The sequence below is a fragment of the Mustela nigripes genome, chromosome 11, assembly GCF_022355385.1.
Source record: "Mustela nigripes isolate SB6536 chromosome 11, MUSNIG.SB6536, whole genome shotgun sequence".
In the NCBI taxonomy this organism is placed as follows: domain Eukaryota; kingdom Metazoa; phylum Chordata; class Mammalia; order Carnivora; family Mustelidae; genus Mustela; species Mustela nigripes.
The window spans coordinates 30636450-30657995 of NC_081567.1; the positions used below are offsets into that span (position 1 = coordinate 30636450).

At 52.6% G+C, this 21546-nt stretch overlaps 1 protein-coding gene and 2 long non-coding RNA genes across 7 annotated transcripts in view; all 3 read left to right on the forward strand.

Annotated features, from left to right (window-relative positions):
• Positions 1-1589: 1589 nt before the first annotated feature.
• LOC132027220 (uncharacterized) lies at positions 1590-9323 on the forward strand. Its single transcript, XR_009407095.1, has 3 exons — positions 1590-1619; positions 6447-6576; positions 9221-9323. It is a non-coding gene; the product is annotated as an uncharacterized LOC132027220 (long non-coding RNA).
• A 2365-nt stretch (positions 9324-11688) lies between these two features.
• LOC132027221 (uncharacterized) lies at positions 11689-14711 on the forward strand. Its single transcript, XR_009407096.1, has 3 exons — positions 11689-11855; positions 13271-13358; positions 14605-14711. It is a non-coding gene; the product is annotated as an uncharacterized LOC132027221 (long non-coding RNA).
• A 439-nt stretch (positions 14712-15150) lies between these two features.
• TVP23A (trans-golgi network vesicle protein 23 homolog A) overlaps positions 15151-21546 on the forward strand; it is a 33350-nt gene continuing 26954 nt past the window's right edge. Inside the window, exons 1-2 of one of the 5 annotated variants that reach the window (XM_059415328.1) lie at positions 15155-15387; positions 15646-15725. In XM_059415328.1, coding sequence (XP_059271311.1) covers positions 15379-15387; positions 15646-15725 — 89 coding nt within the window. In that variant the 5' untranslated portion in view covers positions 15155-15378. Of the gene's footprint in view, positions 15388-15642; positions 15726-16284; positions 16438-21546 lie in introns of those variants that run through there. The other 4 variants (XM_059415329.1, XM_059415330.1, XM_059415331.1 and 1 more) reach the window with 4 other exon arrangements.

A 21546-nucleotide genomic window follows, 5' to 3' on the forward strand; every position in this document is an offset into this window, starting at 1 on the left:
CTCTGTCCCTGGAACCTTGACCAACTGGCCTCACCTCTCTGGGCCCTGGGAGAAGTGGCAGAGATACACAGTAGCCCTTGCGTATTGGAGATTTGGCCCCTGTGGCTCTTAGACCAGGACTCCTATAGAAACCGCTGTCTTCTGTGGTTAGCATCTTAATCCTTAATCCCCACATGGCAATCCCCAGAATCTCTGTTTGTGCCCAGTTTCTGCTCCCTGGACCTTGGAGAACTGCCCGTAGGTCTAACTTGGGTCACAGACCATTTTGAGTCAAATCATCCTAACCCTAACCCCCACAGTGGATGAACATCCATCCAGCCATTTATGCATGACCTGGTGTGTGAGACAAGACAGAGTTATGGCTGCTTTTACAGACCAGTAGGAGTGTATTTCTCTCATGTAACCGTAAACCTGTCAGCCATTCAGAATAAGCCACATGGCTCCAAGGGACAGAAACCAGGCTCCCTCTCTTGTCTGGCTTTCTCATCTTTGCTCAGGGCTTCTACCTCATGATCCAGAGTGGCTGCTCCAGCTCCTGTCATCACGACTGTATTCCATCAGAGGGAAAGGCAGATCCCAGAAGTGGCACGATGGACTCTTACTAGCTTGGTCACATGACCCCACTAACTGTGGGGGAAGCCAAGAAAGGCAGTCTTGAAGCAGCTAAAAATTTTCTTTCAGTGTAAGAAGATCTCGGGGTTCGCTGGTGGTTTTAGCACTCATCAAACAGAAGAAGAGAGAGTAATTTTATTTGTGTGGCTGGGTGAACCCACATATCAAGTGGTGTGAGGAGAAACCCCCCACCCAAAACCCTCGCAAGGTAATGGGTAAGAGGCTAGAGTGAGAAAGGAGCACCTCGGGAAAAGCAGTCAATATTTTCCTCCTATTAGTCAACATCCATGCGTCAAGCATCTGCTTCGGGTCCTTCTAGAACAGCAAGAGGAAGCGGAGAAAGGCCTGGGTGCTCCTGGCTGACACGGTGGTCGATGTGTTGAATACCCCAGTTCACTCAACCTCTGTGTACTGAGCACCTACTCTTTGCCAGGCCCTGGAGGGGCTCCTGAGGGAAAAACAGTCCCAACCTGACCCCGAAAGACTCTCGCGATGAGTCTGCAGTGCCCACAAACCACAGGGGAAAATCCTTCTGTTAGAACCATGATTGCCCGGGGGGCGGGGGGCAGGGTCTGCCCATCCTTCCTTAGCACCAGCTACCTGGACCCCGGGCCCCCCGTCTAGCTGCAGCCCTGCCCCCTCTGTTAGGACCAGGTGGCTCGAGCAGGCTCCCCACGGCCTCTCCTGCAGACAGCGGGGACCCTTTCCTCTAAGAGTGCCCAAGGTGGGAGTAAAATACCACCCAGCTGGCTTGGGGAACACTTAGGGGTCCGACTCAACCTGGGTTGCTGGGGGTGGTCCTGGGTTTAACAGTTGCAAGTCCAGCATCTGGGGACCCTCCCCCCTCAGGCTGGGCAGACGGGGCTGGTTCGTCACACAAAACTCTAACCTTGTCTTGTCCCCTCGCCTTCCCTCCAAACCAGGGCTTCTCAACCCTGCCCGCGCATTGGCATCATCCGGAGGAACTTTCAGAAAAATGCCGCCGCCGGAGTCTCATGTCAGACCAGGTTGTTTGGGGTCTCTGGGACCGGGCGGGGCTCGGATCTTGTACAAAAACTCTCTGGGGGATTCTACAGCCCAGCTGGGGTTGAGAGCTCTGGGATCTGTGCCAAGTTCAGTGAGGAAGATATATATATATGTATATATATATTTATTTTTTATTTTTTCCTTCCCATCTCGATCAGCTAGGAGGTGAGGAGGGAGGGAGAAGGAGCACTGAACAGGGGCTCATGGCTCATGCATTCATTCATTCACCCGCTGTATACAGAGGGGCTGTCACAAGTCACAAGTTGAGTGCTTTCCCGGGGGCTGGAGGTACAGGGCGGGGAAGAGGGCAGTCAGGACCCAGCAGTCCGTTCTGGGCGGGGGGGGGGGGGGGACCAGACCGGAAGCAAAGAAGTCACCTGTATCTCTGCAGGTGAAGATGGTCAATGGAGTGACGTGTCCAGGGAGGTGGGATATGCAGGGCTCAGGGACCCTGATGCAGTGTTTGCTCCCTCGGGCTCCCAGGTCTCCACTAATGGGGATAACCTCGACACAAGGCCAGAGTCTGAAGTCAAGGAGCGCGCAGGGCCGGCTCCCTGTGGCGGCTCTGGGATGGGCGGGGGGTGGGGGGAGTCTGTCTCCTTCTGCTCTCCCTACTTCTGGGGAGCTGCCACGGATCCGTGCTGCTCCTTGGCTGGTAGCGGCGCCAACCCCTGCCTGTGCCTCCACGTGGCCTTCTCTTCCGTGTCTTTCCATGTCTGCACCTACTCTCCACCCTTCTCTCTGCGTCTTCTCTCTTCTCATAAGGACCCCGGTCACTGGGTGTGGGGGCCACCCATGGTGTCCAGTGTAGTCTCACCTTTAGACCCTTAAGTACGTCCACAAAATGTTTATTTTCCAAATAAGTTCCCAGTCTCAGGTTTCAGGGGTTAGGATGTGGACACATCTTTTCTGACATGTTCAACCACAGTTACAGGGAGGTGAGGCCAGGGGACAGGAGGGGCCAGTTTCGGGGTTCTCTCTGGAGCAGATCACCCTTGTGGTCAGCTGGGGCTCAGTCCTATGGGGGACTTTAGGAACCTCAGAGGTACCCCCCCCCACCGCGTGGGGGTGAGGGCATGCACCATTGAGACACCAATTCCTGAAAGTCACTGGTGGGGACTCTACTAATCCACCTCCCACGCTGGGCCCAGCAGCTTCTGGAGGACAGAGGGAGCCCCCAGGCAGAGAAGGAGCTTGCAGTGATACGAACCATGAGTGCTGAGAGGTCCTGGCGGGACCCCGACCATGGCTGCTGTGGAAGGGACATTTGAGCTATGCCTGCAAGATTACACAGAAGGGCCATGTGACAAGTGTGCCCGAGCACATGGAGGGCTCGTCCAACAAGGAGACAGCAGGGGCAGACTCCCCGAGGCAGGAGCAAGTTGCGTGCAGCCCCAGGGAGACACCCGGAGCCCCGAGCCCCCCAGGGGGGCAGGTTTCAGGGCCCACCGTGCAGGGTCAAGAGCTGAGATTTGATTGTGCGGACAAGGGGAAGCCTTTTTGAGTGTGAAGCAGGAGTCCCACTGGATCTGATTACTGTTTGACAACAGCCTGATCCAGACACGGAGATGGATTTCAGGGAGTGGTGGCGTAAGGGTACAGGGAGAGACCAATCTGGGGAGGGCCTGGCTCTGTCTCCGCCAGCAGCCTCCTGGCCTCGGGCCCCTTCCTTCTCAGTTTCCCATCTGAAAAATGAGTCCCTTCAAGCTGGCCTCGTCACTGCCGAAGGGCGTTTGGTGACTCTAGAGAGCACCTCACCCCTGGGCACAGCTGGGTGAGGGTCTCCCCGCCGCGCTGGGGGCAAACAGCCCCACAGGCCGAAGGGGCCATGCCTGGACCAGTCAAGTCCAGGGGGAGGCCTTTCTCAAGGTCTCCACTACTGGCTGAATGTCCCCAAAAGTGATTTGAGCTATAAGTCCGAATTATGAGTGCCATGTTCTGGAGATGTGAAGACCAAGGGGGTCTGAGAAGTGAAGACTGAGTCTTCAGGGTCCCTTGGCAATGTGCAGGCAGCCCTGGGGTGGGCTGGTCATCTCGTGTGGGGCTCTGGGAGGCAGGAGCTATGGCCGAGTATTCTCGGCAACTGGCTCCATGGAGGTCACTTGGCATTCACAGCTGACCAAGAGGAAAGTTGAATTGAATCCTGAACCCTAAGAAGCAGCTAGGTTTCTCCGGATAGAGTCCAAGTGTGACTATGTTCAGTTAATGCCTTAAATCTCACCATGCCCGGACCTGCCTAGAGTCCAGCCCGTCCACGATTCTCTTCCCCAGGGATTGCCAAGCCCCCCCCCCCCCCGCCCAAAGTGTGGCTTCAAGTAGCCAATAACTTCGAATACTCATTCATCAAGGGTTTGCTACTTGCTGGGTGGTACTCAAAGCCTGTATTTGAGGAAGGATGGTCATCATTCCCATCTTGGAGTATAGGAAATGAAACCCCAGGGATGTGAACTCATCCTTCTTCGAGCTATGCTCTTTAGCAGGTGCCCATAGCTAGGCTGCCGGGGTCCCATGCGTCCTACACATTGCACTTACATGCTGAGGCAGCCGGAGTAGGGACGGATTTTGGGACCATCGCGTGTGGTGCCTGCACCAACCCTTCCCCTCTGACTCCCCCCTCCCCACCACTTGGCCTCATTTGGATGCTCATCCTGCATACAGATGCTTATTTTCACCAGCTGGTGAATGCTAGTGAATGCTGGTTTGGATGCCCTGAGTACCCACCAAGGAGAGCTTCTAGAGCAGGGGTCGTGTTTCTTGCAATGAGGCCGACAGGTGCGAGGGTCCCACATGCCACCACTGCCTGACCATCCTTGAGTGACAGCCACCTCTGGGGACACGGGGAAGGGGGTGGGTGGGTACAATCCACTTCTGTCCTTGGCAGCTCCAGTGCCAACAAATGTGGAATGTGGTTGGTATGTAGAAAACGGAAGGCGCTCAGCTGCCAGTGACTCATGTAGGGTCATTCCGAGCCCAGCTAGTGGGTGGCCGATGTGGGGTAAAGGTTATGCCTTCCATGCATTCGATGGAGGGGGCAGCGGGGTCCACACCCCCTAGGATCCCTCTCCCACTTCCATGCCTGCCGGGCCCTCCCCATGAACTTTCCCTCCCAAACGTACCACCTGTGCCTCTGAGGGAGAACGACCCCCAGTCTGCCAGGACTTGCTTTTCCGGTGTGTGCCCAGAGCCAGAGCCCCCGGCAAGTCCTGTCCCTGCTCGAGGCAGCCCTTAAGCAATGGCTGATGGGTAGGGGTGTAGAAAGCCTCCTGCTCCCTCCCCAGGGAGGACTTTCTGGGTGACCAGCAGCTAGCTTCGGTTACAGGCTGAATGGTGTCCCCTGCACCCCAAGTTTATCCATTGAAGTCCTAACCCCCAGCACTTTAGAATGTGATTTTACTTGGAAATAAGGTCACGGCTGGTGTAATTAGTTTTGGTGAGTTCCTACTGGAATAGGGTAGGCCTTCATTCCGACATGACTGGAATCCTAAAAAGGGGAAATGGGACACAGACATGCATATGGAGATGCCATGTGAAGTTTGGAGCTACGTTGCCCCCAAACTATCAGAAGCTGGGGGAGGGTCTGGAACAGATCCCGCCCTTAGTACCTTTGGAGCAGGGACGGCCCTGCCAACACCGTGACCTTGGACCTCTGGCCTCCAAAACTGTGAGGGAAAAAAAAAATCTGTTGTCCACGCTCTTCAGTTTGTGGTATTTTATTAGGGCACCTTCAGGAAGCTCATACAGGTTCAGTGGGATTTTGCCTAGCAACACGTGCCTGCGGGGGCCCCCCCTCCCTGGGGACAGTGCCTGATCATGGGTCCTTGTCACAGGCTCGGGGTCTGCTCCTGGGCAGTACCGCCAAAAACAGTGGGAGCTTAAGGAGCGATCGCAAATTTACCAGAGGCAGAGACCATAAATGAGCTAACTCAAGACTGAGGAAGGTGAACCCCATCTCCAGGGGGACAGTCCCTGTGCTCAGTCAGGAAAACATGCAAGTTTTGATTTTGGGGTTGTGAGTGGGAGCCCCATGTTGGGTTTGGAGATTGCTTAAAAATAAAACCTTAAAAAACAACAATAAATAAGCCCAGAAATGAGGATTTCCAAAGAAATAAATGGTGACATCCGATTTTTAAAATATTAGCAACTGACTCCATTCTTGTTTGTCCTTTTAATCTACTCAGAGCCAACTCAAACAGGTCTGGGGATCAGATCTGGCCCCGCTTGGCAACCCCAGGTCAAGAGTTTGGGGGGGACTGTGCCCCCCACCCACAGCCTCTCGTGCCGACAAGAGCTGCGAGCCGCGCGTAGGACACCTGAGGTTCTACCGTGCATGAGCTCTGCAGACCTGCTTCAAAAGCCCTCCCCGAGCCTCAGTCTCCATATGCATAAAATGGGTACCACCTCACACACCTTGCTTCCCTCCTGGGGTGGTCATGAGGCAGAGGGACATAATCTACTTAGCAAACACTGTGCACCAGCAGTGTTCTGACTACGTGGCAAAAGAGTAAGGCTTTGACTCTGTCCTACCTGCACTCAGAAGTGGGTGCCACGATGACCCTAGTTCATTCACCCAGGAGAATTGAGGCCCAGAGGTTAAGTGACTTGCTAAAAATGCCCTGGCTGACCAGCAGTGGTCTTGGGCTTCATGTCCGGGTGTGCTGACTACCAAGTCTGTGCTCTTAGCCAACGCACTTGGCTTTCTCTTGGGAGACATTAAAATACTTTCCAAGCTGCTTTTCCCCTTTCTTTTTTTATTAAGGGGGAGGAGAGGACGGATGGGTGCTCTTGGAGAGCATGCTTTTTCTCCGTAGGCAGCTGCTGTTCCTGGGAGGAACTGAGCGTGGGCTGACATAGCGGCAAGTCTTCCTGACCCGTCTGGACTGGGGCCAGTGCGCTGGGCCAAACAATGCACTACCCTTTCTCCTCAATAGAGCATTTCCCGTAAGTAGCAGCTCCCTGCCTGCTGGAGCACAGACTGGCCCATAGTCAGGAGGTGTCTGGGCTCGCCTTCCACAGGGCCAGGCCAGACCGGTGGGGCCAGTGCTTCCCAAATGGGACCTGGTCCACCTGTGTGTGTGTGTGTGTGTGTGTGTGTGTGTGTGTGTGTGAAAAACCTGGATCCAGACCCACTCCTCCAGGTGTGGATCCAGGCCACCGTTGACCTTGATTCCAAAGTCCTTGTCCAAGCAACGGGCAGAGATTTGCAGCACAGCACAGTTCCCAGAGTTGTGCACTCTTCATTTACTTACTTTAAACTGTAAACTTCTCAAATATCCACAGTATGCTCTGGCTAAGTTATCAGAAGGGGCACCTGCTTTGATGGAGATACTACTAGTGGTGGGTGGGGAGGAGAAAGATTGCTTTACTAATAAACAAGATGATTTGAAACTGGGGACAATGCTAGAAAGAGGACAAGCCACGCCTAAGTCCCAGACCCTAAAGAGGGACTGAGCAAGTAGGTGAAACCTGAGCCAGGAGTTAGGGAAAGCCTCATGGAGAGAGTCCTCATATTTTCAGTCCTAAAAAGTCCTGGCAGGGAAAACAGCAGGTGCAAAGGACCTGAGGTAGGGAGAAGCTTGGGTGTCTCTGGAAATCTTAGAGTCTGGCCCATGTTATCAGAACATGATGAGTGACAGAAGGTGAGGTAGAAAAGGCTTCAGGTCCCTTCCAAACAGGGCCTGATGGGGGCATGGTGGTGGAAACCATCTTCTCTAGCAGGGGGCAACCCAGCTGGACCTCCTGCTGCTGGGGGAGAGACCAGCATTATGATATCCCCAGCACTGGACCTGGGGCGGGGACTTGCAAGCTCTTGCTGCTCCAAGAGGAGGCCAGAGCTGTAAGATGGGTAAGAGCCATTGCCCACTCTCCCAGCTTCTGGACAAGAAGGCTAGCCTTACTGTGGACCTGCCATCTCTGTCCTTGGTCCCAGCCCTTGAGTGACAAGAGGCTTTCTCTGGCCCGTATGCTGACTCCTCCATGGCCTGGCCAGGTTGCCAGTTCCTTGGGAAGCCAATCAAGCACATCGAAGCTGGCCCCACGGTCCAGAATGTCCCCTCTTGGGGGAATGCCCGGTTGGCCCCAAGAAAGGGTCTCCCTACCAGACAAGGGCAGACTGGATAGGAAGCAAGCTTGGGGCACAGAGGAAGCTTCACAGGACTTCAGAAAAGGAGTCCTCAGCAAGGAGAGAATGCGCAGAGGGGACAAGGAGTGACAGCTGCCGGAAGGACAGCCAGCACACAGATCTCCATGCCAGGCACTAGACACAGATCAACCCCTTACTCCTGCGGGTGGTACTCCTGAAGATCTCGCTGGCCCTAAGATCTGCCCGCCTGGAACCTGGCAGAAGTTCTGCCGTTCCTCCTCAAGCAGGACTGAGGACCTCACAAGCAAAAAGAAGGGAAATGGAACTTGAGGGAAACAACAAATCATTTCTTAGTGTAAGTATATCCCACGCACTATCTGGAATATACTTACATTAAAAACAAGTATCAGTCACTCACCTCAAATTCAAATTTACCTGGGGTCCTGAATTTCAGCTGGCAACCCTATGCCTGCAGGCCAGGGTGCACCCAAGCTAATGGGGCCCAAAGTTCCCACCCTGATCCTGGGCAGCTGTCCCTGTGCCTCTCCCCCTTCCTGCCTCTCACAGATGCTCCGCCCACTTCACGGGGCTCCTCCCACCTGACCTGGCCTCTGTCCTTCATGCTGACTGCCAGGGCAGTGTGGCCAGGAAGCCAAAGCATGGGGCAGAGCGAGGAAGGTGGGTCCCTCCTGTGGGCTGTCCCTGGGGACGCCTCTCCTCTTTGTTGGGGTTAGGTGGTGCCCAGGGCTACCCTGACAGAGTGAGCGGTGCCTGGACCTCGGTGAGATGGGGAGAGATTCCCTACCCTGCACACTCCCGGGGTCCTTCATTCACTACCTACTCACCATCTCTAGGCAATGCACAGTATAGCACTTAGAAAGGCACAAAGGGTGTCTGCCTTTGTGGGCACACATTCTCATTGCAGATGGACAAAACCAATTAAAATAGAAGTCACAAGAGCTTTTGGATCAGTGCTCTGATCCAAAGCCACCTTGTCCCATCTGGAGCCATGAATCACCATGGAGCCCCTGAGAAGGGCGGAGCCAAATGGGGACATGCTGTACCCAGGGCTGGAAGGTCCTCCAGGACAACAGAATGTAAAGTATCTTTTTCATAATTTCTTTTTTTTTTTTTTTTTTTTTAAAGATTTTATTTATTTATTCGACAGAGAGAGATCACAAGTAGGCAGAGAGGAAGGCAGAGAGAGAGGAGGAAGCAGGCTCCCTGCTGAGCAGAGAGCCCGATGCGGGACTCGATCCCAGGAGCCTGAGATCATGACCTGAGCCGAAGGCAGCGGCTTAACCCACTGAGCCACCCAGGCGCCCTCTTTTTCATAATTTCTTAATTGCTCATACGTTAAGATCATTGTGTTTTGGAAATAGTGGGTTCAAGAAAAGTACGATTAAAATCAATTTCCTGTTTTATCTTTGCTTTTTTAGATGTGGTTATGAGATATAAAATGACATACACTGCTCACCTGACCCCCCCCCTTTTTTTTTAAAGGAGCTTCCACACCCAGGGCAGAGCCCAACATCCGCCTTGAACTCAAGACAAGAGCTGAGATCAAGAGTTGAGATCCAGAGTCAGAGGTGTGACTGACTGAGCCTCCCAGAGGCACCTTTGGTGACCTTTCTACTGCCAGAGGTAATTACGTGGCAATTTGAAAGGCGACAGAAAAGTCGCTGTAAAACACGCCTCAACATTAAAAACATTATTTTATTTTTAAGATTTTATTTACTTATTTGTCAGACAGAGAGCGCAAGCACAAGTGGTGGTGGGTGGCAGGCAAAGGGAGAAGCAGGCTCCCTGCTGAGGAAGGACCACACCCCCCCTCCACCCCACCCCAAGCAGGCCCCATCCCAGGACCCTGAGATCATGGCCTGAGCTGAAATCAAGAGTCAGAGACCCAACCAGCAGAGCCACCCAGGTACCCCACTCCCAGCCCCCATATGATTTTGAAGCAAGCCATAATGTCTTGTCATTTCACCTTACTATGTTGGTATGTAGCTCTAAAGAGGGACTCTTCTGAAACACGAAGCTGCGAGCAATTCCACTCCTAGCTATGAGGCCAAGGGAACTGAACCCATGTCCGCCCAAAGCCTCAGGCAGGAATGTCATAGCGGCATTGCTCCCAATGATCAGAAGGTACACAGTTGTCCATCAACTGACGAAGGGCTAAACCAGGGGCCCTATGGCCATACAGGGAACTGTATAGCCACGCAAAGGACCAAACCTCTCACACCTGTTGCAGGAGGAATGCACCTTTCGCACATGAGAAGCAAAAGACCATATGGTGTATGATTCTGTGTCTATGAGACATCCGGGACAGGCAAATCCAGGAGACAGAAAGCAGGTGAGTAGTTGCCAGGGGCTGGGGTGGGGCTGGGGAGGGGACAGTGAGGGATGACCGAAAATTATATAATAATTCCTATTGGGGTCATGAGAATGCCTGGAACTAGATAGAGGTGACAGTTGCACTGCTTTGTGATTCTACGAAAATCACCACATGTTATACTTTAAAAGTGTGAATGCTATGGTATGTGAATTATATCCCAACGTTTAAAAGCCACAACACTGGGGCCCCTGGGTGGCTCAGTGGGTTAAGCCTCTGCCTTCGGCTCAGGTCATGATCCCAGGGTCATGGGATCGAGCCCTGTATTGGGCTCTCTGCTCAGCAGGGAACCTGCTTCCTCCTCTCTCTCTGCCTGCTTCTCTGCCTACTTGTGATCTCCGTCTGTCAAATTAATAAATAAAATCTTTAAAAAACAAACAAACAAAAAATAAAAGCCACGACATCATCCTTATGCCTTAAAAAAAATGAATCATTATCCTTAGTATTAGGGGTCTCACCTGCTAGCCGCTACCCCTCCAGGACTCATTCACCGATTGTTCCATGAGTGTTATTTCCCATTGTGTGTGTATGTGTGTGTGTTTAAGATTTTATTGAGAGAGAGAGTATGAGTGAGAGAGACAGAGCATGAGCAGGGGAGGAGAGGAGAGCCAGAAGGAGCGGGAGACTCCCCACTGAGCAGGGAGCCCGATGTGGGGCTCGATCCCCGGACCCCGAGATCACGACCTGAGCTGAAGGCAGACACCCAACCAACTGAGCCCCCCAGACGCCCTCCCATACTTGTTCGAACCTCACCGTAGTAAGGTGCACACGTTGCGTGTGATCCACACCTGTGGGTCAATGTGTTTAAACCAGAAGGTTCTTCTCCCTCTTTCCTGGCAATGTGTGGAAGGACCCAGGCCGTCACTCCTTTGCATCCTCCCACGGTCTCTGTTCTGTTGTGTCCCTGGGGTGGCAGAAGCTGCGTTCTCGGCCTGCCTGGCAGCCCTGAGCTGGCCACCGTCCTGCAGCCCCAGGGGCAGCTCGTGAGACCGCAGAGGATATTTCGCCATAGGGGTGGGGTGGGGACAGAGCCAGGGAACAGGCAGGGCGAGGGCTTATCTGTAAACTGTTTGCTGGGTGAATGGTGGTGGCTGTCAGAGACCCAGAGGTCTCCAGCTAACAAGACCCTGACCAGGCTCTCTTACCTTTCCACCGAGCATGGATTTGGCAGGAACCCTACACCCCCAAAGCCACCAGGGTTGTGCTTGGGCTTGCACAGAGAGAGGAACAGCAGAGCTGGGCCTCTGTCCTCAGCCAGGTGGCTTCTAGCTGCCCCTACCCATTGGGTCGCCACCTCACTCCCATCTGGGCCCCCAAAGCTGTGTGGGACAGGACATGCTACCCTCTGCCGGCTGGCCAGACTCTGCCCATGGCTGGCACATACCCAGGTCTTGCCCTGTTCAGGACCTTTGCACCTGCTGTTTCCTCCACATCCATGCTCCCCCCAGCACACACATCGAAGTTCATGAGCTGAAAATGCAGAGGCTCCAAGTGGCCCTCCCTGCCTCCACTAAGCCCCCAGTGTCTCTATGCCTTTGTTCTCTTCTGTTGACTCTTTTTTTCTTTTTAAGATTTTATTTATTTATTTGACAGAGAGAGAAAGAGAGCACAAGCAGGGGGAGTGGCAGGCAGAGGGAGATGGAGAACCAGGTTCCCCACTGAGCAGGGAGCCGGATGCGGGACCCTGGGACCACGACCTGAGCTGAACGCAGATGCTCAACCGACTGAGCCAGCAGGTGGCCCTAGGTTTGCTAATTGTTATTTCTTTCTTAACTAGAATCTCAGCTTGGTGAGGGTAGGGCCCTGTGTCTAGATCTAGATCAGCACAGAAGAGGTGGATGAGTAGGCAAGTGAGTAAATGAAGGACCCCGGGAGTGTGCAGGGTCACGAATCTCTCCCCATCTCACCGAGATCCAGGCACCGCTGACTCTGTCAGGGTAGCCCTGGGCACCACCTGACCCCAACAAGGAAGACAGGCGTCCCCAGGGACAGCCCACAGGAGGGACCCACTTTCCTCCCTCTGCCCCATGCTTTGGCTTCCTAGCTACACTGCCCTGGTAGCCTGCATGAAGGATAGAGGTCAGGTGGGAGGAGCCCCGTGAAGTGGGTGGAGCATCTGTGGGAGGCAGGAAGGGGAGAGGCACGGGGATAGCTGCCCAGGGTCAGGGTGGGAGCTTTGGGACCTGTGAGCTTGGGTGCACCCACCTCATGGGGTTTCATCTGACAATCTTATGGAGGCATAGGGTTGCCAGCTGAAATACAGGACCCCAGGTAAATTTGAATTTGGGGTGAGAGACTGATACTTTTTTTTAAGCATAAGTATATCCCAGATACTGTGTGGGATATACTTACACTAAGAAATGATTTGTTGTTTCCCTCAAATTCCATTTCACTGGGCTTCCTTTTCGCTTGTGGGATTCAAGGCCCTATTAGAGGTGGAACGGCAGGACAATGGTCAGGGCAGACCCTAGGGAGTCCAGCCAGTGGCAAGGCAGGGCTGATGGCAAGGGGCAACTGTAGGCCTGGGGAAGACAGGCCCGGAGGCTGCAGCTATGGCCCTGACTGATGCAGGGGGACAGTGCAGCTCAGATCTGAACTCCTGCCCACCCCCTGGGCCAGCTGTCCTCCCACGGCGTAAGGATGGGAACAGTCCAGCCAGGCTGGCACCTACTTTGCCCACACCTCCCTGGTTGGACTCCAGGCCCCAGCCTTCAGCCATGTCCGTTCACACCCAACACCCTGCTTTCTGCCCTGGGGCTCCTGGGGTTCCATGTGGGAGAAAGGGCCATGCTGGGTCTTCTGTCCCAGCTGTCATATGTCCCGGGGACACAGAGTTGGGCCCACAGTAGGTGTTTGGGAAAGGGCAAGTTCCTATTCCCCCATTAGGACGGATGCCTCTTGGCGGAAGGAGTGACTCTGACATGGGGCTCACTGGCCCTGCTGGTGACTGAAGTCACAATCACCAGAGCCGCTATCTCCTGAACCCCAGCTGTGAGGAGGGCATTTGCCATGTGTTTTCTCCAGGTCTTGCGTCATCTGTGATGATGGGGGAAAGGGGAGGTGTGGCCCCATTTTACAGATGTGGAGACTGAGGCCAGAGAGATGAGGTCCCTGGCCCAAGGCTGCCCAGAGAGGAAGTGGTAGAGTATGTTCCCATCCAGGCCTGCCCAACTCCGTGTGTTGACCTCCAACTGCCGTCCAGGGACTGGTGCCTGTCTGAACCAGGAGCCCCAGGACCAGGGATCAGAGGTGGGTTTACTCTTTGAAACTCTTGCTTCCCAAGGTCCTCTGAGCCATGACCAGCAAAAGGTGACTAGGGTTACGATCCCAGCGGGCATGTTCAGTGGTAGCAGTGTGAGTCAGTGTTCACCGCATGTCAAAGGTAATGATGTATTATTCCCTGCAGAACTGATGGGTTCTCTGCCCACCCCACACCCAAATTCTATTGGCTGACTCTGCAGAGGGACAATTGGGTGCATGTTCAGAGACAGCTTTGTCTCCTGGGGAAGGAATGCCCCAGGTCTGGCCTGGGCATCTGTATCCTCAGCCTGTGCTCTGATGTGGTCAGGAAGGGGGAGAGTGGCGTGACCTTGTGTTTGTGGGGTGACTTCCACATGGCAAGGCCATGGCTAATTCTCAGCACGCCCAACCTGATGGCCAAGAATGAGTTTGTCCCCACATGGGGTTTCCAAGGGGGTTTTCCTACCTTCTCACCCCCCTGGGGACTCTCTGAGCCCCAACTTAACAGCTAACAACAGCTGGTGGTTCGCAGGGTTAGAGGAAAAGCCCCTAAATGTTTCGCAACGGCTTCTCAACCTCCACCTGCCCTTCCCCCTGAGCATCCCAGACAGCTGGGGACTAGTGGGGTAGGGGAAGCTTAGGGTCCCCCAGCTTCCCAGTGTGACACTCACCTATGCTTGGAGCAAGCTTCAAGCTGGAAGAGACAACAGGCCTTTCTAGAATCTGGGGTTTGGTAGTGCAGATCGTTAGGGTTCATAGGAAGGCTGGGGGCCTGTGGCATCAGTATCTCCTGGGAACTTGTTAGAGAGATGCTTCTCAGGCAGGCCCAGACCTGCTGACCCCAAAGGTGGCATCCTGTCCCCCAAGAAAGCATGCTCCCCGCACATGCACTTGCCAAGCCCTTTGTAGGGTCAGTGGGGGGAAAGGGAGGAGTGCTCACCCACGGATCAGACCTAAGGCAGCTCCTGACAGCTGTTTCCTACTCCTCCTTGGCAACCCTCAGGTCATTCATCTCTTCAGGAGGCCACCAGTGAATGAATTGTGTCAGGAGATTGTGGACCAGTGGCCTTTTTGCAGGTCACCGGAGATGGGGACAAGCCCCTACTGCCCATGACAAGAGGGCAAAGGCAGAACTAGTGGCCTTGGCATATAGACTTTCAGCCCTCTGCTCCTGGGTGGGGGGAAGAGGGGGGTCAGGAGAGGGAGAAGACGGAAAGGAGGGGAGTGACATTGTCCTTGCAAACAACACTTGCAGGTGGCAAGCCTTCTTTCCCCGGAGATACCTGGGAAGGTCTTACCATCCTGGATGTTACCGCCAACCATAGTGACTGCGTGCTCCGTGTGTGTCTGGCGCCCGGATGAGGGACGATCTCACTGAGGTCAGCAGATTCACCTATTAAAAGGCAGATTCCTCTGCCTGCGTTCCAGGCCTTCCCAATCTCCAGAGCTGGGCCTGGGAATCTGCTTTTTAAGAAGGGCCCCAGGGAATTCTTGGGACAGGAGACTTGGGAGACACTGGCTTTCTCCAAACCCTAAATGAGGCTATCCGACCCTGGCATTCATTCATTCATTCATTCATTCGTTCCCTCACCTGGCCCGACAACTATGGGACATCCTCCTCATTCACCAACCCACCCCCGCTCTGTTCCTCCCTGGATCACTGTTCACGGTCCCCGAGTGCACCTTTGAGCCCGAATCGTCCACTCCGTGCCCACGGAGGCCCTCCGTCCCTCCAGCCTGGGAGTCAGGTCTTTCCGTTTCAGGCGCTTTTCCCCAGCGAGCCCTGGGTCTGGGACCTTGCCAAGCCCCGCCCCCTCCCGGGCCGCCGAGCCCACCTCCCCAGCCTGCGACTGCGCTCTGGGCCCCGCGCGCCCCGCAGGCCTTGCGTTCCCCGCCCCCACCCGAGACCTGCACCGCAGGGCGCCAGCTTGGGCGGGGGGGCCGCGGCTCCCCAGTCTCCGGGCATTCCCGCCAGGCGGGAGCCGGAGCCGGAGCCTGGGCTGTGGGCTCCAGGTGCGCTCTGGGAAGCATGAAGCAGGTAGGGCCGCGGGGATGCTGGGGCGGAAGGGTGGGGGAGAGGACGGGAGGAGCCTGCGAGAGCTCCGGGCAAGGGAGTGGGGCTGTGAGGAGGAGGGAGAGGGGAGGACTGAAGGAAGGATGGGCGAACGGGGGCCTGGGCCGCACCCCAGGTGGACAGAAGGCCTCGGATTGCCGCCGCGGGGGGAGTGGCCCTTCCAGCAGAGAGGGTAGGGGTGGGGATGGCCACCGCCTGCCATCCGCGCTTGGTGTCCCCCAGGCCCTGGTGGATGATACTGAGGATGTGTCTTTGGACTTCGGTAATGAAGAGGAGCTGGCCTTTCGGAAAGCCAAGATCAGGTGCGTTAGGACCTGGCGTTTAGCAAGCATTCTCCAAAGCTGCATATTCATTCTCCTTCACTTGCCCATTCATTCATTCATTCATTCATTCAGAATGTGTTGAGCATCTAGTGTGTGCCAGGCATGGGTCTAGGGACATACCGTGGGCAGATCAGACAAGATCCCAGGCCATCCTTGGGCCTGCACTCTGGGCTGCAGGCAAGTGAAGATAGTATTGAGATAGTTACACAGTGTGAGAAGATTTTGGGGAAGAAAAATCAGCAGGTGGTGGACAGAAGGTGATGGGAAGTCCGCTGGCCCGATTACAGCTAGGGAGGGTCTCTCTGAGGAGCTGGTATTTGCACTGAGACCTGAATGATGAGAAGCAGCCAGCCATGGGAGACTCTGGAGGGAGAGTGTTCCAAGCAGAAGAATAGCAGGTACAAAGGCCCTGAGGCTGTGTTGGAAGGGCAGAGAAAGGCTCCTATGTCTGGAGGCTGGTGGGGAAAGGGAGAAGGGTTGGCAGGGAGGCTGGAGAGCTGGGCGAGAGCTTCTGTTTTTATTCTAATCCTTGCTTCAGTGCCGGACAGACCTAGCATCCTGGGTTGAGTCCCTTGCCTTCCAGAGACCTTCCACAACCCAGAAGGCAGCAGGACTAGGGTGTGAGGAATGACCCACGGACACCGTTACTGTTGACCTGGGTGGCCACCGCAGCTAGAAACGCATGCCTCAGGTACCCTTACCACCTCACTTTCACACCCTCCGAGCCAGCAGGGTGGGGGTCTCTCCCCTAAACGCCCTTCCTTTCCAGCTCTCTGACCCAAATCCAATATACCCCACATTGGAATATGACCCTATGAGTGTCCTAGGGCTGCCGTTACAGATGACTCTAAAATCGTTGGCCTAGAAACAGCAGAAATTTATCCTTCTACGGTATTCCGAGCAAAAGATTCACAACAGCCCTCTTTGGGTTTTGAAAACGAAAGACAACTTTATTATTACTATGGAAACCTAATAGTGCTAGGAGAGGAAAGGAGTCTACCCACAGATGAAGGTAATAGTAGGCAATAAATGAGAATAAGGCAGAGTTAAATCAAATCAGGCTCTTAGAGCTTCTAGCCTCACCAGCTGGGGAAGCCCCGCGGAGACAGCCGGACTGGAGTCCCAAGTGAGAGGCTTCCTACCCTTGCTGAACCTTCCAGCCGACCATCCCCATAAAGGCCATTACTTATAGGGCAAATGACAGGGTTTGAAATTGAGTCTTTGTCTGCCTATCTGCAGTTGGAGTGAACTGCATTTCCGTGTTATCATGTTTCTATATTTTTAAGGAGCCTGGGCTATGCATGTCTGTCTCCCGTCCTGGATTCTGGATTCCATTCCGGGGGGACACAGCCCAGCCTGGACCAGGAGGGGAGGTGTGACAAGATTCATAGCCCTTGGCGCCCAGGACAGAAGGGCCAGTTCCGAGCTGGAGGCCAGATCATGTATGGGAAACAACCACGCTCCCGAGATCATTCTTGCAGCACGAGTTCTCCCGAACATCATCCTGTAGCCTGCCTGCTTGCTTCTGTGCAGGTCCAGGAGTGGGGTAATACGGGATAAATCACAGAAACGTCTTTCTGTTCAGAACGCACAATTCTGGAGGCCAGAAGTCCAAAATCAGTTTCACTGGCACAAAAAAAAAATAGAAAAAAAAGAAAAGGCATCAGCAGGGCCACATCCTGCTCGAGGCTGTAGGAGAAGATCCGTCCTTCCCTTGCCTTTCCTAGCTTCCAGTGGATGCTGGCTGGGGCCCCTCCCCCATCTCCAAGGCCAGCGTCGTAGCATCTTGGAATTTCTCTGTCCCGTCTTCACATTGCATTGTCTCTGTCAATGTCCCGGTCTTCCTCTGCTAGGCTTGCTTGTGAGTGCATTTAGAATCCATCGGGATAATCCGGGATAATTACCCCATCTCAAGATCTCAAGATCCTTCACTGCATGGGATATGCAGAGTCCCTTTTGCTGTATAAAGTGACATTCACAGGTTCCAGGGGTTAGGCCTTGGATATTTTGAGGGGCCATTATTCAGTCTGCTGTCATGACCAGTGAATGTCGTTGTAAGGCACTGTAAGAGAACTGAAATCGTGGGGGAAAATCTTACAGAACATCTGGGCTCCTTAAATGCTCCACTCTAGATTGTGGTCGGAGGGGACACACACTATACAGGACATGCACCCTTCCTTTATGGAGCTGTCCTATCCAGAGCAGGGATGGCCAAACTCAACACTGCCAATATTTTGGGCCAGGTGATTCTTTGCTGCGAAGGTTATCCTGGGCATTTTAGGATCGGATGCCAGGACCGCCTCACCAGTAATGAATCCAGACTCTGCCAGGTGTCCCCTGGGCATTGGAGGAAACTTGCCTCTAGTTGAAAATTGTTGGTATGGGGGTAATGGGTGTAGATGTGTCCATGGCTCTCATGACTCAGTGTTTTACATGCTGTGATTGAACAAAGTTTGGGTACTTGTCCTGCGTAGGGGAGAAGTGACAGCTGAGACCCAAAGAATGAGTAGGAGTTAACCAAGCCAGGAAGGCAGGAAGGGTATGATGTGCAAGATTTAGAGGGGAAAGCACGACTTTAGGGAGATGAGAGTGGTTCATTGTGGCCAGGGATGCTGGGGAGTGGTCTGAGCAGAGGCTGGGGCCAGACCCCGAAGAGATCCCAAGCAAAGCTGTAGAGTTCTGCTGTCCACTAGAACTTTCTGTGAAGATGGGAGTGTGCTATACTTGTGCTAGCCAATATGGTAGCCACCAGCCATGTGTGGCTCTTGAGCATTGATATGTGATGAGTGTGAACTTGGGCAGAACTTGGGACATAGAACTCAAATAGCCACATGCAGCTACCATATTGGACAGGGCAGTGTGAGAGTCCGCTCAGTGCAGGAGAGTTTTGTGCGGGGCAGTGACAGGATCAGATCTGCAGGACAGAGAATGGATGGTGGCAGCAGATGGAAGCAAGGAGGAGAAGCTGGGAGCTTGGACCATGGTGCTGGTAGGGGTGCTAGAGAGAAGTGGGGATGCCTAGAGGCACATAGAGGATAGAATCTGCTGGCCTTGGTGATGGTCGATATGTGGGGTGGGGACAGGGACAGACAAGGGTGATGGCCAGGTTTCTGGCCCAGTGATCCCAGCAAAGGAGTCAGCATGTTGGGTTCAGGAGGTCGCTGTTGGGTTGTGCTGGGATGTCTAATTGGCAGATTTGGTGGACAGCTAGGGAGAGAGGCTGAGAGCTCAGGGGATCTTCTGGGCCGCATTCTGAGGCCTGGGAGGCAGTAGCTCCCAGACCCATGTGTGTCTCAGAGCCACCTCGTCCAGAACTCTCCAGTGTGCCTCCTGTAGATTTCTGGGCACAGCCCTGCACCTCCTTAACCAGATCCCTAGGAGATGGGCCTGGGAGTGTACATTTATTTATTTTTAATTTTTTTATTTTTTACTAATTATTTTTACTAACATATAATGTATTATTTGCCCCAGGGATGCAGGTCTGTGAATCATCAGGCTTATACATTTCATAGCACTCACCATATCACATACCCTCCCCAATGTCCATAACCCAACCCCCCCTTCATGCCCCACTCCCCACAGTAACCTTCAGTTTGTTTTGTGAGATGTCTCCTTCCCGATCCCATCTTGTTTCATTTTTTTCCTTCCCTAACCCCAACCCCCCCCACCCTGCCTCTCAAATTCCTCATATCAGAGAGATCATATGATAATTGTCTTTCTTTGCTAGACTTATTTCACTCAGCATAATACCCTCTAGTTCCATTCATGTTGTTGCAAATGGCAAGATTTCATTTCTTTTGATGGCTGCATAGTATTCCATTGTGTATATACCACATGTTCTTTATCTGTTCATCTGTTGATGGACATCTAGGTTCTCTCCATAGTTTGGCTTTTGTGGATATTGCTGCTATGAACATTCGGGAGCACGTGCCCCTTCAGATCACTACATTTGTATCTAGGGTAAATACCCAGTAGTGCCATTGCTGGGTCCCAGGGTAGCTCTATTTTCAATTTTTTGAGGAACCTCCATGCTGTTTTCCAGAGTAGCTGTACCAGCTTTTATTCCCACCAACAGTGTAGGAGGGTTCCCCTTTCTCCACATCCTTGCCAACATCTGTCGTTTCCTGACTTGTTAATTTTAGTCATTCTGACTGGCGTGAGGTGGTATTTCATTGTGGTTTTGATTTTTATTTCCCTGATGCCGTGTGTTGTGGAGCACTTTTTCATGTGTCTGTTGGCCATCTGGATGTCTTCTTTGCAGAAATGTCTGTTCATGTCTTCTGCCCATTTCTTGATTGGATTATTTGTTCTTTGGGTGTTGAGTTTGATAAATTCTTTATAGATTTTGGATACTAGCCCTGTATCTGATATGTCATTTGTGAATGTCTTCTCCCATTCTGTCAGTTGTCTTTTGGTTTTGTTGGCCGTTTCCTTTGCTGTGCAAAAGTTTTGATCTTGATGTAGTCCCAATAGTTCGTTTTTGCCCTTGCTTCTCTTGCCTTTGGCAATGTTTCTAGGAAGAAGTTGCTGCAGCTGAGGTCAAAGAGGTTGCTGCCTGTGTTCTCCTCAAGCATTTTGATGGATTCCTTTCTCACATTGAGGTCTTTCGTCCATTTTGAGTCTATTTTTATGTGTGGTGTATCGAAGCTGTCCAGTTTCATTCTTCTGCATGTGGCTGTTCAATTTTCCCAACACCATTTGTTGAAGAGACTGCCTTTTTTTCCTTCTTTCTTTTTTTAAAAAATATTTTATTTATTTATTTAACAGACAGAGATCACAAGTAGGTGGAGAGGCAGGCAGAGAGAGAGGAGGAAGCTGGCTCCCTGCCAAGCAGAGAGCCCAATGTAGGGCTCAATCCCAGGACCCCAGGATCATGACCTGAGCTGAAGGCAGAGGCTCTAACCCACTGAGCCACCTAGGTGCCCCAAAACTGCCTTTTTTCCATTGGAATTTCTTTCCTGCTTTGTTGAAGATTAGTTGACTGTAGAGTTGAGGGTGTATTTCTGGGCTCTTTGTTCTGTTCCATGGATCTATGTGTCTGTTTTGTGCCAGGACCATACTGTCTTGATGATGACAGCTTTGTAATAAAGCTTGAAGTCTGGACTTGTGATGCCACCAACTTTGGCTTTCTTTTTCAACATTCCTCTGGCTATCTGGGATCTTTTCTGGTTCTATATAAGTTTTAGGATTATTTGTTCCATTTCATTGAAAAAAAATTGATGATATTTTGATATGGATTGCACAAAATGTGTAGATTGCTTTAGGTAGCATAGACATTTTCACAAAATTTGTTCTTCCAATCCATGAGCATGGAACATTTTTCCATTTTTTGTGTCTTCCTCAATTTCTTTCATGAGTACTTTATAGTTTTCTGAGTACAGATTCTTTGCCTCTTTGGTTAGATTTATTCCTAGGTATGTTACAGTTTTTGGTGCAATTGTAAATGGGATTGACTCCTTAATTTCTCTTTCTTCTGTCTTGTTGTTGGTGTATAGAAATGCAACTGATTTCTGTGCATTAATTTTATATCCTGACACTTTACTGAATTCCTGTACAAGTTCTAGAAGATTTGGAGTGGAATCTTTTGGGTTTTCCATATAAAGTATCATATCATCTGCAAAGAGTGAGAGTTTGATTTCTTCTTTGCCAGTTTGGATGTCTTTAATTTCTTTTTGTTGTCTGATTGCTGAGGCTAGGACTTCTAGTACTATGTTGAATAGCAGTGGTGATAGTGGATATCCCTGCCTTGTTCCTGACCTTTGGGGAAAAACTGAGAGCTTTTCCCCTAAGGTCAGGAACA